Raw genomic sequence first — 13,476 nt, forward strand, 5'->3', positions numbered from 1 at the left:
TTAGGTTCAATTCTGAAACCTAGAAAAATGTGCTTTTACTACTAATCTTATTATCAGTTACTTTTCACATTAAGAGTTTCCTGTTAAAATGATACAAAATACAATGCACTCCTAAAGAAAGCACCAGTGTTTCCTGAACCTCCTAACTGCACCAGCCACCCACCTTCACCCTTAGCTCCCTGGCAAATGAAACTGGCTAAAAGGATCGTAAGGTTTCATATGTCAGATGAGCTGTTAGCAGCTCCACCAAACAAACAAGTCCACAGAATAAATACAGATTTGTGTATCAGAACTTTGTTTTTCCTTCTTTCCTCTCTCATTAATCATCCAGTGGCCCCCCACATTTTTCTTGTGACCTGTTAGACAGGCCTGCCCCCTGGGCTGGCAACCAGTGGAGTACCAGCACCAGCTCCATCTCAGACAGCTGAAGTATGAAATACTTCTTAATGAGGTAAAGACTCATTTTCCACCATTGCATGTGGATTACAGTTCAACAAGACAATATTTAGGAAATAGATTCCCATAAGTTCTCGGTTCTGTCACGAAGAAACATTAAGAAATGCATTTTTATTCTATATTTACTCAAGCTGTTTTGTGTTGTTTTGCTTGTAGTGTACTGTTGTTTATAGCACTCATACTCATCCCTAATTTCTTTTCTTTCCAAGGAGCCAGACTTTTTTGTACGTTTTTAAAGTGGTCAACAGGAGATTGAGGAATTGTTCTCCAGGCTTTCTAAAGTTCTTTCAAAGTTTTTCTTTGGACATTGGCTGCTTTTTCATTCATTTTGAGTCCAGTCTTTGTACTTGAACACTTCCAGAAGAATGGTTTTTGTTTGTTAAGCCACTTAGCACACAGTTGTGTCCTTAAGAAATAGGAAAGAAATCCAGTAGGCCTGACAAAAGGCCTGAGAAATGTATAATCAGGCTACTGTTCACTGAAACATTACCAAAAATGCTTTCAGTGGAAGGGTGTCTGTGAAGAAGCTATTCTTAATGAGGCAAACCGGTACAAAAGAACTGGACTTACAATTGGTGTGATGGAGCAATGAATCCAAATTTTAAACTTTTGGTCCAAATATATTTACAAAGCCTGGCCCTTAATATTCCTGAAGCACTGTGGGATCCTCTTGACAGAGGACAAAACTAAAAGAAAAGAAAATCCACAGAAGAGCTTTGAATGCATTTGAAGAAGCCTAGAGAATTATTCCTGAATACTAACTAATGAAACGAAAGCTTTTCCCAAGAGAGTTTATGCTGAGTTGCTTTATAAAGGTGGTCATACCAAAGATTGGCTTTCAAGCTCATTAAAACTGTACAAACTCTGTTTTTGCCTTATATGCTGTATTTCTGTGTTCGTTTGCACACGATTCAGTAAATCTCTACACATATTTCACCATTTCCCTAGCATGATATATAAAGAAATGAGTTGTGATTCAATACTTTTCTACAGTACCACGTAGCTAAAGGTAAGATTTTTCAAGATGTTTTGAATCTAAGAAATAGTCAATGATTCTCTCTCCTTAAAGATGATAGTTATCATCATGAAAAGGTGCTGGAGTCCTTTCAGAGGCAGATCCTTTAGTTTCTTTAATTTTTTATGCCATAGACAGTCTGGATTTATGTTTCTTATTTGTTGCTGCTCCCTAAATTGTTTTTTGGGGTTTTTTTTGGTTTTTTTGGCCTACATTTCTTACCCATGTATGATTTTATCTCGCTGACTCTTACAAACAAGTGCTAGTGTCAGTTATGGCTGTTCATTTCTCCAGGCCACTGATGACACTAAAGCTCATTACACCGCCACTTTAATGAAAAGCACAAAAGACAGAGTGGCAACAAGTCTTGTTCCCTGACAGCGATTGGACAGGCATGAAAGGGAGGGCTGCTGAGAGCTGAGACATATTTCTACAACGTTTTTCAGTTTGCCTCTGACAGATTTAATACCACGGAGCAAAAAAGAAATGAATCAACATTCCTTTTCACTGACTTTCTACACCCACTCACACATGTGCACCCACACTGGGCATTAGTGAATTAGTATGTGTTGTGCTCTAAAAGTAGTTATAAAACTTACATTTTTCTGAATTGTTGGGAAAATCTTTAAAGACTATTCTTATTTAATTGTGTTTTGTTTTTGGACTAAACCACAAACATTAACTAGAAATGTGTCCAAAATGTGACCTCCAGGAGGTCAGAGGTTAGACGTGTGATGTCATCAGTAAGCGCAGAAAAACAAACAGTGTCTGAGATGTGGGAGCGATGTTTTGCTGATTATATGCTATGCTGCCTGTAAACTCCAAACCTGAACTGAGGAGAATAAAGTTGCAAAAAAAAGGAGAATGGAGTCATGTCTCTCTGAGGGTGCAACATATGCACTTCATACATATACACATTACTTCATTTATAAACAGCACAGCAGTTGTAGCATCACTGAAGGCCACAACCTTGAGCTTAGTAATGAGGGATCTTCCTCTACAGCGAATTATAGCCTGATGACACCTCTTTGTGGGTTTCATTACCAAATCAAATCCAGTTTGGAATCCATAAACAGATGTAACAGTGTGTGCACACCTAAGATGCCCGGCAATAATCGCATGAGAAGTGCACATTACATAGCTTGGTGGCCTGGATGCTTTTAACAGAACAGGCAGCGTTCAAGTCTATTTTGGCAGCTGTCCTGACACTGAAGGGCATTTCTTGAAGATCAAAGGTAATAAATGAAGCAAAATTACTTTAGTATGGGTATACAGTATATTAGCTAGAATACCAAGATGGAAATGTATGTTGTCTATGTTTCTTTAAAGCCATCATCATTTAGTTTTCTGGCACAAGCTGGACTTGGACTTATTCAGCTTATAAAACATTAATATTGATGTTGGCATGTAGTTAAAAACATCATTAAAATTATTTTAGACTCCAGTTTCTGGTAAGGTAATGCGTTTACCCTTACATACTGTTTATATTTCATGCCTTTTCAGTCAGTTTTGACCCTATTAAAGACATTAATCAATGAAATTAATTAATATATTTCAAGTATGGAAATAAATGTCCATACTGAATGTTAAACTACTGATTTAAAAGGTGTAAATTGCCTGTCAAACATCAATTAATAATTTAATAACTTTACATCTAAGCTAATGGCAGCTCAGATGCCTTTATAATATTTATAGCTCACAATAAATGATTCCGATTTTTTTATTTTTACATTATTTGTTGCATTGCAGGTGCCAATGCACTGTACTCATTAATTCTCTGACCTCTGTATAACCTCTGTTCCGTATGTGCAGCTTGCATTACCAAAGCTATGCTGTGGTTCTAATTCACTGTTTTGAGATTCTCCAAGGACCATTCAAAGATCAGCAGGTGACCATGACCATGTGGTGAGAACACAGACAGTTCTCGTGACAGTGTCAAGGTCCCCCTTGAACTTTGACATCACTGTGCCATAAAAACTACACTGAGACATGGCACATGAAATCCATCTGAATAGATATATGTATATCAGTATAAAAATTTAAAATACTTTTGGTTTTGTGTGCTCTGGATCACTTCTGGAAAACTCATCCAATTTCAGACTAAAAGAATGACATTTGAGGTATTTTTGCTCCTGTCAAATGAGTCAAGTTTGTCCAATATTCTCTCATAATTTTGGCTTCAATTCTTAATTTCATAAAAAGTCCTGAGAAATACTACTAAAAAAACTTAATGTATTCACCAGCTGGTTGCAACCTAGGTCCGTTTGCTGTTGGGGTTGGGAAGCTGGCATTCACTGGGTTTCTATTAGATCTTATTTACTGAAAACAGCTGCCCACTGAAGCTGGAAACATAGTTAATGAGAACAGATCAGTAGACCTGAAAACCAAAACAATGAATCAGAATAAACCAAAAGATCACATCAAGCTGGCGTAAACGGCGAGTTGTTTGTAATTTTTCAGTTATTTTGTCATTACAAATGATTTTTTTCCACATTGCATAGTTATTTGATATTGACGTTATAAAAAGTGCTGATTGGTGCAGCTTTTATCCATCTGGAGCCCTGATCGTTTCATGATTTAATTTTTTTTAAGACAAGCTGTCAGTGCCATTTAAAGTGAAGAAAAGCAAAACACCAGAAATTGAACACTTCTTTGAAATTAGTTCTTTGTTTTTTATTGGACAACAAAAAGCAAATGAGGTAACTGAAACAAAGGTTATGCAAAAGTGCAGCCTGACCACACAAATCAACAACACATCTGAAAAATGTAATTACCAACCTACACCAGTGTGTCTCAGCAGCACACCTCAGTAGAAAGTCAAGCATAAGAATGAAAAAGTATCAGAACATTAAAACATTCCTTAGATTGGCACAATAGAAATCTCACCTTCCTCTGCTGAGCCTCGAGAAAGACATTTGTTTTGCAAAGTAATCAGAAAACAGTGCAATGCTACACCTTTTACAAGTAGACTGACACAAAACTCCTCATGCCATACCCTAAATAGACATGACTCAAACCACAGTTTCTATATATGAATCTTCCTACTGTAGCTCAACAGCACATCTGGCTAATGCATAGCCTGATCTACACAGCTGAGATGTCAACATTAAATCACACCGATAGTCTATAAAATACAAAACAAAAGAATAGATCAGTTGTTTCTTTTCAAAATCAGGAGTGGTCAACATGGGCTCTTGTGGTTCCACATGTTACAATTCTACGAGACAGTCTGTGCCAGGGAAGTCTGGAAGGTTAAGCTCATATTTTTTCTGGATGTCATAGGGTAGGAAGCGTCCGGCCAAGAAATGCTTCCCCGTGAAACTCGTGGCACACTTCTTTGGTGCTGTAAGTGAGATGAGAACTTTTGGGTTTATCCCATCCTGACTTCGCTCTTCTACATCCCAACCTGGAAAAAATGCGTTTAAGGAAAGGAGCTTTTTAATAAATTTGTGCCATTTTCAGCAGTTAGTGTATATGGAGTAGGATGAACTCATAGTGATCTGATTTTAGCGCAAGAGTTATTCTCTAAATGTGCCTCTAGACTTGGAAAACTGAGAGAGCTGCCTGGAGGGTAATTTATCATCGTATTTTTTGGGCCTCAAGACTTATATCTACAGTTTATATTAACACTTACCTGAGGGCACATCCACACTAGCAATGGGAATCTTGATTTGCTTCAGGGTGACCAAAATACCAGAGTATGGCTCCTTTATGTTGGCACAGTCTGCTTCTGGGCCCATCATGGCATCAATCACTAGGTTGTAGGCATCGTTTATAAGCTGCACCTAAACAGAAAATACCTCAGTATGAATAAAATGAGAAGCTTACTTCTTGTACACAATTCACTGGAATCACCTTCCAGTGGTTAAAGGCAAGATTAATCTGTATAAGAGTAAAACATTTACCCGTGTGGGGTTTACAGTCTGTGCAGTTGTTATTATCCGTTGTCATTCCCAGACTGACAGATTATCTCAAACCCAATGTTGTCTCAGAGGATCCAAAATTTTCCGAAATGAAGGGTAAATGTTATGCAGAAGTGTATGAAAAGTGAAATGTGAGCAAAACTTGAAACCAATTAGCAAACGAAAACAAAGCAAAACAAAGTTAACGAAACCCACAAAGATCCCATATGGGAAACAAACCACTTGGAAACTTGTGATTTCCTCCTTTTGCAGACTTTGAAGGCTGCTTCCTCTACTACCAGAACTGTGAACATCCAGTAGTGTTGCAATCAGTGCTCGGACACTAAAAGACCCCTTTTGCATGTCTGCTACATCAATGCTGTCATTAGATTTTCAGTTTATGAAATATTATGAAGCACAAAATCACAGTAGTGGCTAAAAAGTTTGATTAGATTTTATCATAAACCCATCTGAAAAGGTTGTTTAATAAAATGCAACCATTCATTAAACATGAGAAAGATATAGAAGTAAATATACCACCGTCTAAACTGCACTTTTTATTTAATAAAAGTGAACAACAGGGGAGGCTGGAGCCTTTCCCAGACAGTTTTGTATGATCTGTAATTAACCCAACCGCTATGTCTTTGGAGAACAAAACCAGAGCACCAAAAGGTAACCCACAAAGGTGCAAAGAGAACTTGCAAACTCCATACAGAAAGGCCTCAGTCATATAGCAGTAAGGCAACACCACTAATCACTGCATCACTGTGTTGCATCATCTCCTTCTTGCTGATTAAATAAAAGTCTAGAGAATGCAGCCAATTAGGTTAACATAGCATAAAGGCTTGAAACGAGGGGAAAGTGTTCGGACTCAGTCCAGAGGTTACAAGAAACAAACAACGGAGAAACCTCTATAGCTCAGTAATTAACTGACTATCTCCTGCAACCAGTAAAGACCCAAGGGAGCTAAAGGTCTCAAAAAAAGTTCAGAAATTAAAAAAGAGAGAATTATTGAAAAACTCTTTTTAAATTAAACTTTACACTCAATCTTTTCAGCAGCATGGCTAAAGTTTCTGTAAAATGTGATGTCCTGTAAAGGAATTGCTGACCTCTGTAGGGAGATAGGATAGGAAAGGGATGTCCATCTTCTCACATTGAACTGTGAAATCCTGATGTAGACTGTGAGAGGAGCGTTTAGGGTGATAGATGGTGGGCTCATACTCCTGAACCAGATGAGGCAGCAGAGACAAAGGGCAGAAAGAAGGGGAGAAAAACACAGAAATGAAGAAAGTTAATTATGTTGGTTTCAGCCAGCACTGACATGATTCAGTTTGGATAGTGTTTCAGTATATTTAGCATGCGGTACAACTGAAAATATTGTTGACTGGTGATCAGAAGTAGTGGTTTCTGCAGTCTGCTTTCTGAATGAATACCACCCTCAGGAAGTGGAAGCCATGTAGAGTAGAAATCCAGACCCCTGCATTCTGAAAGGTCTGTGATGCTCTGCAGGAAGCATCTGTGATCCATGACCTTTTCACAGTCACAAACACAAATCTTAAAACCCGGGAACAGAAGTGTAGTCTGTAGTGTCAGTGTCTGACTGAGTGTGTTTGTAAGTTCATCAAGTTAATTTTTATGTTAAGCATCATTAGAGTAATAAGACACATGCATACATGTGTGGTATGTATTGTTCAGTCACTACTGACAATCTAATCTAATCGCTTTCAAAAGAAAGCATATTACTCCCAGGGATAATTTTAATTTAAGTAATATTTTAAATTGACTTTTTATCTATAGTCAGTGGCCGCTTTAATAGGTACAATTAGCTGTTAACACAAATATCCACTCAGCCAATCACGTGGCACTGTGTCAATGCATTTATGCATGTAGGCAAGTTCAAACCAATCATCAGAATATGGAAAATGGTGATTTAAGTGACTGTGGCGTGGTTGGTGGTGTCAGATGGGCTGCTGATCTACTAGGGATCATTTGCAGGAGATTTGCATCATGGATCTGTGGACAACAAATCTACATCAACTGTGTGATATTGTCCTGCCAATATGGACTCTGAGGAATGTTTACCACCACCTTGTTGTTGTGCCACACACAAAAAAAAGGTAGTTCAAAAATCAAAAGGGGTCCAAACCAACACTAATAAGGTGTACCTAATAAAGTGGCTGCTGAGTTTTTTGTTTTTTGTTTTTTAAGTTAAGATATTGGTGAATTTATTCAAATTATTAAAATAGTAGTTTCCTCGTGTGTGGAATTATCCCCTTTCTCAAAAACACTGTCTCCTCCTGCGCCTTTTATATACCAACTGAACTATTAATGTTTATACATTTTTAGAGTAAGAATGAGTAAATTAATAAGTAAAAGTATGTTTTTAAATCTGTTTTAGCTGAGGCTATCCTACAAAGGAGGTGATCTGTCAAGTTAAATCACCATTATAAATCACCATTATCACCAATCACTGCTATCATCACCACAGACCAGAGAGCAGAGAAGAATACAATCCAGTGCCTGCGTCTCTCCTGGGGTTAGCCAGCGCCACTGGGGTGGCCTTGACCTCATCAGCAGTTAGGCCATCAAAATGTGTGAAAGTAAGGGAGAGTGCGAAATGACTGTCAATGTCATTGAGCTTGAAGAGAAATGAGCCGTGAGACAGAAACAAGCACACAGCATAAAAAGGGTCTTTCTCCAGTTAATGCTCAGTTCTAACAGGGTTACACTTGCTCTCCCTGAGGGATCACGGTGTCTTGTAGTACTCTTTTATTACGTGCAGCCCATTAGCAACAAAGGAAAGAGGTCTGCAGAACACAGGACACTCAAATCTTTAAAAGGATACTTGCTATCCTCATTTCCTTACAGTTCCAGGGACCTGTTGTACAGATTGTAATGGTCATTTATGCAGCTGGTCAGCTCATTGTTAATTCTTCTTTCTTTCATTACCCCAAACCCTAAAAACACCCCACCTATCTAATGATTGGCTGCCACCTGGTTCGCCTGGCTTGTGAAAAAACAACCCAGTTCTTGTAAGCCTCCTCTTTAGGCCAGACAGAGCTAAACATATAAGAAATCTGTGGTGAGCTAACATCAGCCCACACAAGAGAAGAGGAAATCTTTGGTAAACAAAACAAGCATTCACAGCGGTCTTCAGCTTGGATAGATTGCTTTAACACGCACTGACCTCATTTTGATGAACAGTAAAGACTGTAATAGGTATATATGTTAGAAGCATAACATGTCCCCTTTAATAAAAAAAATAAAAAAGTAGAAAATTTAAAAAAAAGTAGACCTGCAAAAACTTCAAAGAAATGTCTCAAATGTTACTTTGAATGTTAAATTTACCTGAACTGTAATTGCCCAGAGTTAATAAAGGCAACAAAACTGCTAAGCAAAATAGTAGTTTGTATTTTAGTTTACTGTAACTAATGGCACAAGTTTCCATGCAGTGAATGCCTCAGAGCATATGAACTGAGCCAAACCTAACTTGATGTCCACCTGTTTTAATATGAGCAGTGCACCAGAACTAATGACCACTGTAGTTGTTGTTTATCCTCATCAAATACTGGCTTTGGTCAAGGAATATTTGTGCTCTCAGGTATGTGGCATTGCGGAAAATATTAAAGAATCCATAACAGATTCAGACACAACCTGTTTTTGTTAACATGGCTGTCTTGGAGTGACGTGGGAAGCAACCTGGACTGTTCTCCTGCAAATGATCATTCATTTCTCTGCTCTGTCTAATCACATTCACAGCTCTGCATCAGAGTTTGTGGCTGTGCATGAGTGTCTGTGTGTGTATGTATTAAAATGTGTGTCTCGTGTGTATACTTGCATGTCATCCTGCTGACAGGGATCACATCACACCATGAAAAACATACAGTCTTAAACCGAGAGAGCGCTTCACAGTCCAAAGAAAGTATTCGAGTTTCTCAAGTTAGAGCAAGCTCAGACAAGTGTGGTCCCAGATCAGGCTGGTGCAGTGTGCAGACTCTTTAAAAATAATAATAATAAAATTTTATTTATGCAGCACTTTTCAATACGAAGTAAATGTTTCACTTTGGGGAAAGGGGGAAAGAATATACCAGAAATTATGGACACAGAAGGTAAAAACATTAGGGGGAAAAAGGATACACAAGCAGACATAATAATACCCCACACCCAATATACTTAAAGCAGGGAATCAATACCCAAATCCTTAAGTTAAGTTACAGAAACATTTCTTATTCATTTCTGGAATTCCAGGGCAAACTATATCTTCTCAAAGCTAACCTCTGGCTTTGTTCTTGGCCTTGAGAAAAAAAGACAGAGTGGGAGGTGAAGGAAGATAGAGATTGGGCTTCTTAAATAAAGAAAACGTGGTTTTAATCAGAACTATCGATGTGCTGTAAATCTAGTAAGTCAGACACATATGGTAAAGTGTATAGATGCATTCCATTCAAAGCCAAAGATCCCAAAAACACATATCCAAAATTTCCCTTGTAATAAAATCATAGACCGGGACTGACCACAGCACCATGTACTCAGAATAAAGGATGTTCAAAGCTGTGATCTGCAGCGGGGTCAGTGAAGATGGATAGCTCCTTGAAGAATAATTTGTAATGTCAGTCAGTATGTGGCCTAAGCTGCAGACATCATGGTCATGACATCACATCGTGGCTGCGGAAGCAAGGCGCAAGACGGCTTTAACGAGAGTAACAATACAATGATATCATGACTGTCTGAGAGCTCTTGCAGGGAGGGTAATGGGATAACTGCTTGCAGCCATTTACAGGAGCTGAAATGAAATTCTGTAAAGTGCTGTGGGCCTGTATATGGGATCCCCTGTTAGTCATGATGTAATCATTTGCAAGATTAGCTTTTTGTATTGTCTGAATGGCTCAGTAAGTTCCCTAATGTCCCAAACATGTCATGTTGCTGAATATAACTCCTGCCTTAGTGTACCTCCTAGGTTACTTACAAACATGCGCAGGTGTCGGGCACACACCAGCCCAATAGAACCATTTTGATCTGGACCACAGATCACCAGCACTGTTGGCTGCTTCTTTGTTAAAGAGCCAAGAGGGTAGGCCTGGTGGAGAGACAATAAAACAAAGAGAGAGAGAGAGAGAAAGCATTAGAAATAGATTATGAGCTGATGATTGAGGGAAAGCACCGCAATAAGACGAGGTGGATAGAAGAGGTTATTGATAGAGAACAATAGCGACAGGGAGAGGAAGATAAATTCTTGGCAATATTCTTTATCATCCCTCCAACTTAGGCTTCTTATTCAGTCCAGGTTATCCGATCCTCACCTCAGCCTCTCCATCATACTCTGAGTGCCTGGGATGCCAGACGAGGGTGGAAATGGCACCGGCTCCCCTGTCTCTTGTGTCTATGAGAAAAGGTCCAATCTCATTAAAATAACTACAGTGGAAAAAATCCCAGTGTCCTCACCACGGGATGCTTCCATATATATTTATATATAACACACTTTCTGTCTGCATCCTGGTTACAGCGAGCTGCTGGCATCTGTCTCTTTTACTGGCCACACATTCCCTTGTAAATCATCCTGCACCTTCTTAAACGAGACAGGTATTCGCCCGCGGAACTGTCATCATGATTGGTTAATCTTCCATCTCCACATAAACAGTGCTGTGTGACTGTGTGAGTGAGTGTTTGTGTCTGTGTGTATGCACTCCCTGTCTGTGGTTTCTTTTCCCACAGATTATTCACAGCGTCAAAATCAATGCCACAATAATATACAGACTGTTAGCTACTGCTAACAATGTTAGGTGGGGGTATAGAAGAGTTTCTGCATTGTGGCATTACACAGGAATTATTATTCATTATTATAAAGGTTACAGCATGACTTCATGAACCAGAACAAGCTGAATATGAGGAACATTTGAGTTCATGTCCTGTCCAATTAGAGCCCAATAAATGTGTGTCAGAACACAATTTGTTAGCCAAGTTTTATCACTGCGATAAATAGTTTATGACTATAGTTCATAGTAATGTTCAGATCATAACCTACAAATTACAGTTCAAGTGTTTCATAATTACAGGGCACATATAAAGTGATGTATTAATAGAACTGATAGATGCTGTAAAATAAGAGTTATATTAGAATAAGTATAGCTAATAATAAACCAATTATTACTGGGTGTAGTGATACAGTGATAACTCAACCTATTATTATTAAAAGGCAGTTCTTTAAATATATATCTGTAAAATGCTGCGTCATCTAATAATTTTACCATTACTGTACCATAATTACACCTTTATACACCATAATGTACTTATAGGCTTACTCTTTTAGAGTTTTCTCTCTACCTTGTATTTGAGAAACAATTATACCATAAGTTTTTGGCTCCCTGTGAATATTTTATTGCACCCTACAATTATTTATTGTTATCATGAAAGATCAACCTTTTTGCCGTGATGGGCCTCCAAACATTGGAGATGAACTTCAAGTAGGCCAAAATTCTTCCACTGTGCATAAAACCCATTTAGTTCCACTCTCACTAATGTATTCCAGACAGGAGAAAGTTCAAATGGAGAGACAGGCAGTTCTCCACATTGGATAATTGGATACAACAAGACTCAGAGTGCATTAGGTAGAGCGATGAATCCAGGAGAAGAGAGACAGCAGCCATTATCTCTATCGTAACAGCTCGACTGAGAAATCATAACACAGGATCAATGAGATGGAGGACAGGCTGTTACAGCTGCTGAGGGCCACACAGTTCATATTAACAAGAAGAAAGAAGGTAATGATTGATAGGATTAAAAGGTAGAGGAGAGCAAAGTCAGCCAGTGTCTTGTGTCTCCTTATTTAATGAGATGAACCAACCGGTATTTGTATGCAAGTTGTACTACATAGAGTTAAAATACAACTCTGCAGTTTCTCTCAGATATACCAAGAGTGTTTTAGTTTTCCTGGATCTCTGTTGTAGTTTTTGAGCCCACAACTCGGCCCTTTCCCAAGCTGCAGCAGCTATATTCAGGAAACCTACTGTTTGCTACTTGCTTCGTGTCAAGTGTCAAGCAGACAAAGTTAGCTCCCAACATATAAACTGTGTAGCGTTTATGAAGGTAAATTGTTTGTAAAAAGGGAAACCGAGCTTATACGTAAAGTGGTGGTGAGAACTACAACAGCATATGAATGCCTCCCCCAAATGGCCAAAAACACAATAATCATAAATCACAGATTTTTAAATGGATTTCCTGCGTGGAACAAAACCAGCCAGCCCATAATTACTTGGCCATCCTGTGTCTTCCTCACGCTACACAACTCTCTTTTTCTGCTTGTTTTAACAAATTCACATGAGAAGGTTTAATAACATTTTTCTATAAATGTTGAGGACCATCGGGAGGCTCAGTCTTGCTTCTGGTGAAACCATTAGAGATACTCTCTTGACGGTGAGCAGCTATAAAGGGATCAGGCCAGATCAATTCAGGCAGGGAATTTTGCATTATGAAAAATGTCTGTAATCTTACTGAGAATGCTTAATATTCCACAATATGTGATACTAAAACGTAATAAATGAAAGAAATTAGGAAGAGAAGGGACACAAAGCATGCTGTATCATGAGGTCAGTACTGCTGATTGTGTTTTTTTATTAGTTTAGAATGAAAAATGAGGTTCTGTTAGAGCAATTTTCCCATAAATATGAAATTTCACAACTACTTTAATTATCATATTAAATCAAGCTTCCCAGTCTGACCCAATATTTGAGTGTTTCTGATGGATTTTGAATGGATTTATAGGCAGCTATGATGATAGCTGTGCTTCTTTGTTTAAAGCGTCTAAATACTTTGGTACAAGTCTAAATAAACATCTGTAACAAATGTACATTTTAAGGTTTCGGTAAACTTTTGATACTAAACAAAGGGGCAAACTTGGAACGAAAGGTCACAAGAGTAGCTAAGCGATTTTATGACCCCCCGTCCCCCCCTCCCATGCTCACACAAACACACACCAAATATAGAAAATATACCCGTCTTGATTGTAATAACGTCTCTAAGGGTATACTGCTTTGAATTAAATGTAAAAGGCACATGAGCCTTCACCTCCAATCAACCTGAAACACACACTGAGCCTGAGAAAACATTATC

The 13,476-nt window shown here is 38.4% G+C and overlaps 1 protein-coding gene across 1 annotated transcript in view; it reads right to left on the reverse strand.

The window, feature by feature from the left end:
- Nucleotides 1-4,111: 4,111 nt before the first annotated feature.
- The window catches only part of yjefn3 (YjeF N-terminal domain containing 3), a 48,533-nt gene continuing 39,168 nt past the window's right edge, over nt 4,112-13,476 (reverse strand). The window contains exons 3-6 of the mRNA XM_026158286.1: nt 10,337-10,447; nt 6,483-6,596; nt 5,106-5,256; nt 4,112-4,877 (exon numbers count right to left, since the gene is read on the reverse strand). Of these exons, the coding sequence (XP_026014071.1) occupies nt 4,681-4,877; nt 5,106-5,256; nt 6,483-6,596; nt 10,337-10,447 (573 nt within the window). The 3' untranslated portion in view covers nt 4,112-4,680. The remainder of the gene's footprint in view (nt 4,878-5,105; nt 5,257-6,482; nt 6,597-10,336; nt 10,448-13,476) is intronic.

Source organism: Astatotilapia calliptera, chromosome 23, assembly GCF_900246225.1.
Source record: "Astatotilapia calliptera chromosome 23, fAstCal1.2, whole genome shotgun sequence".
Classification (NCBI taxonomy): Eukaryota; Metazoa; Chordata; class Actinopteri; order Cichliformes; family Cichlidae; genus Astatotilapia; species Astatotilapia calliptera.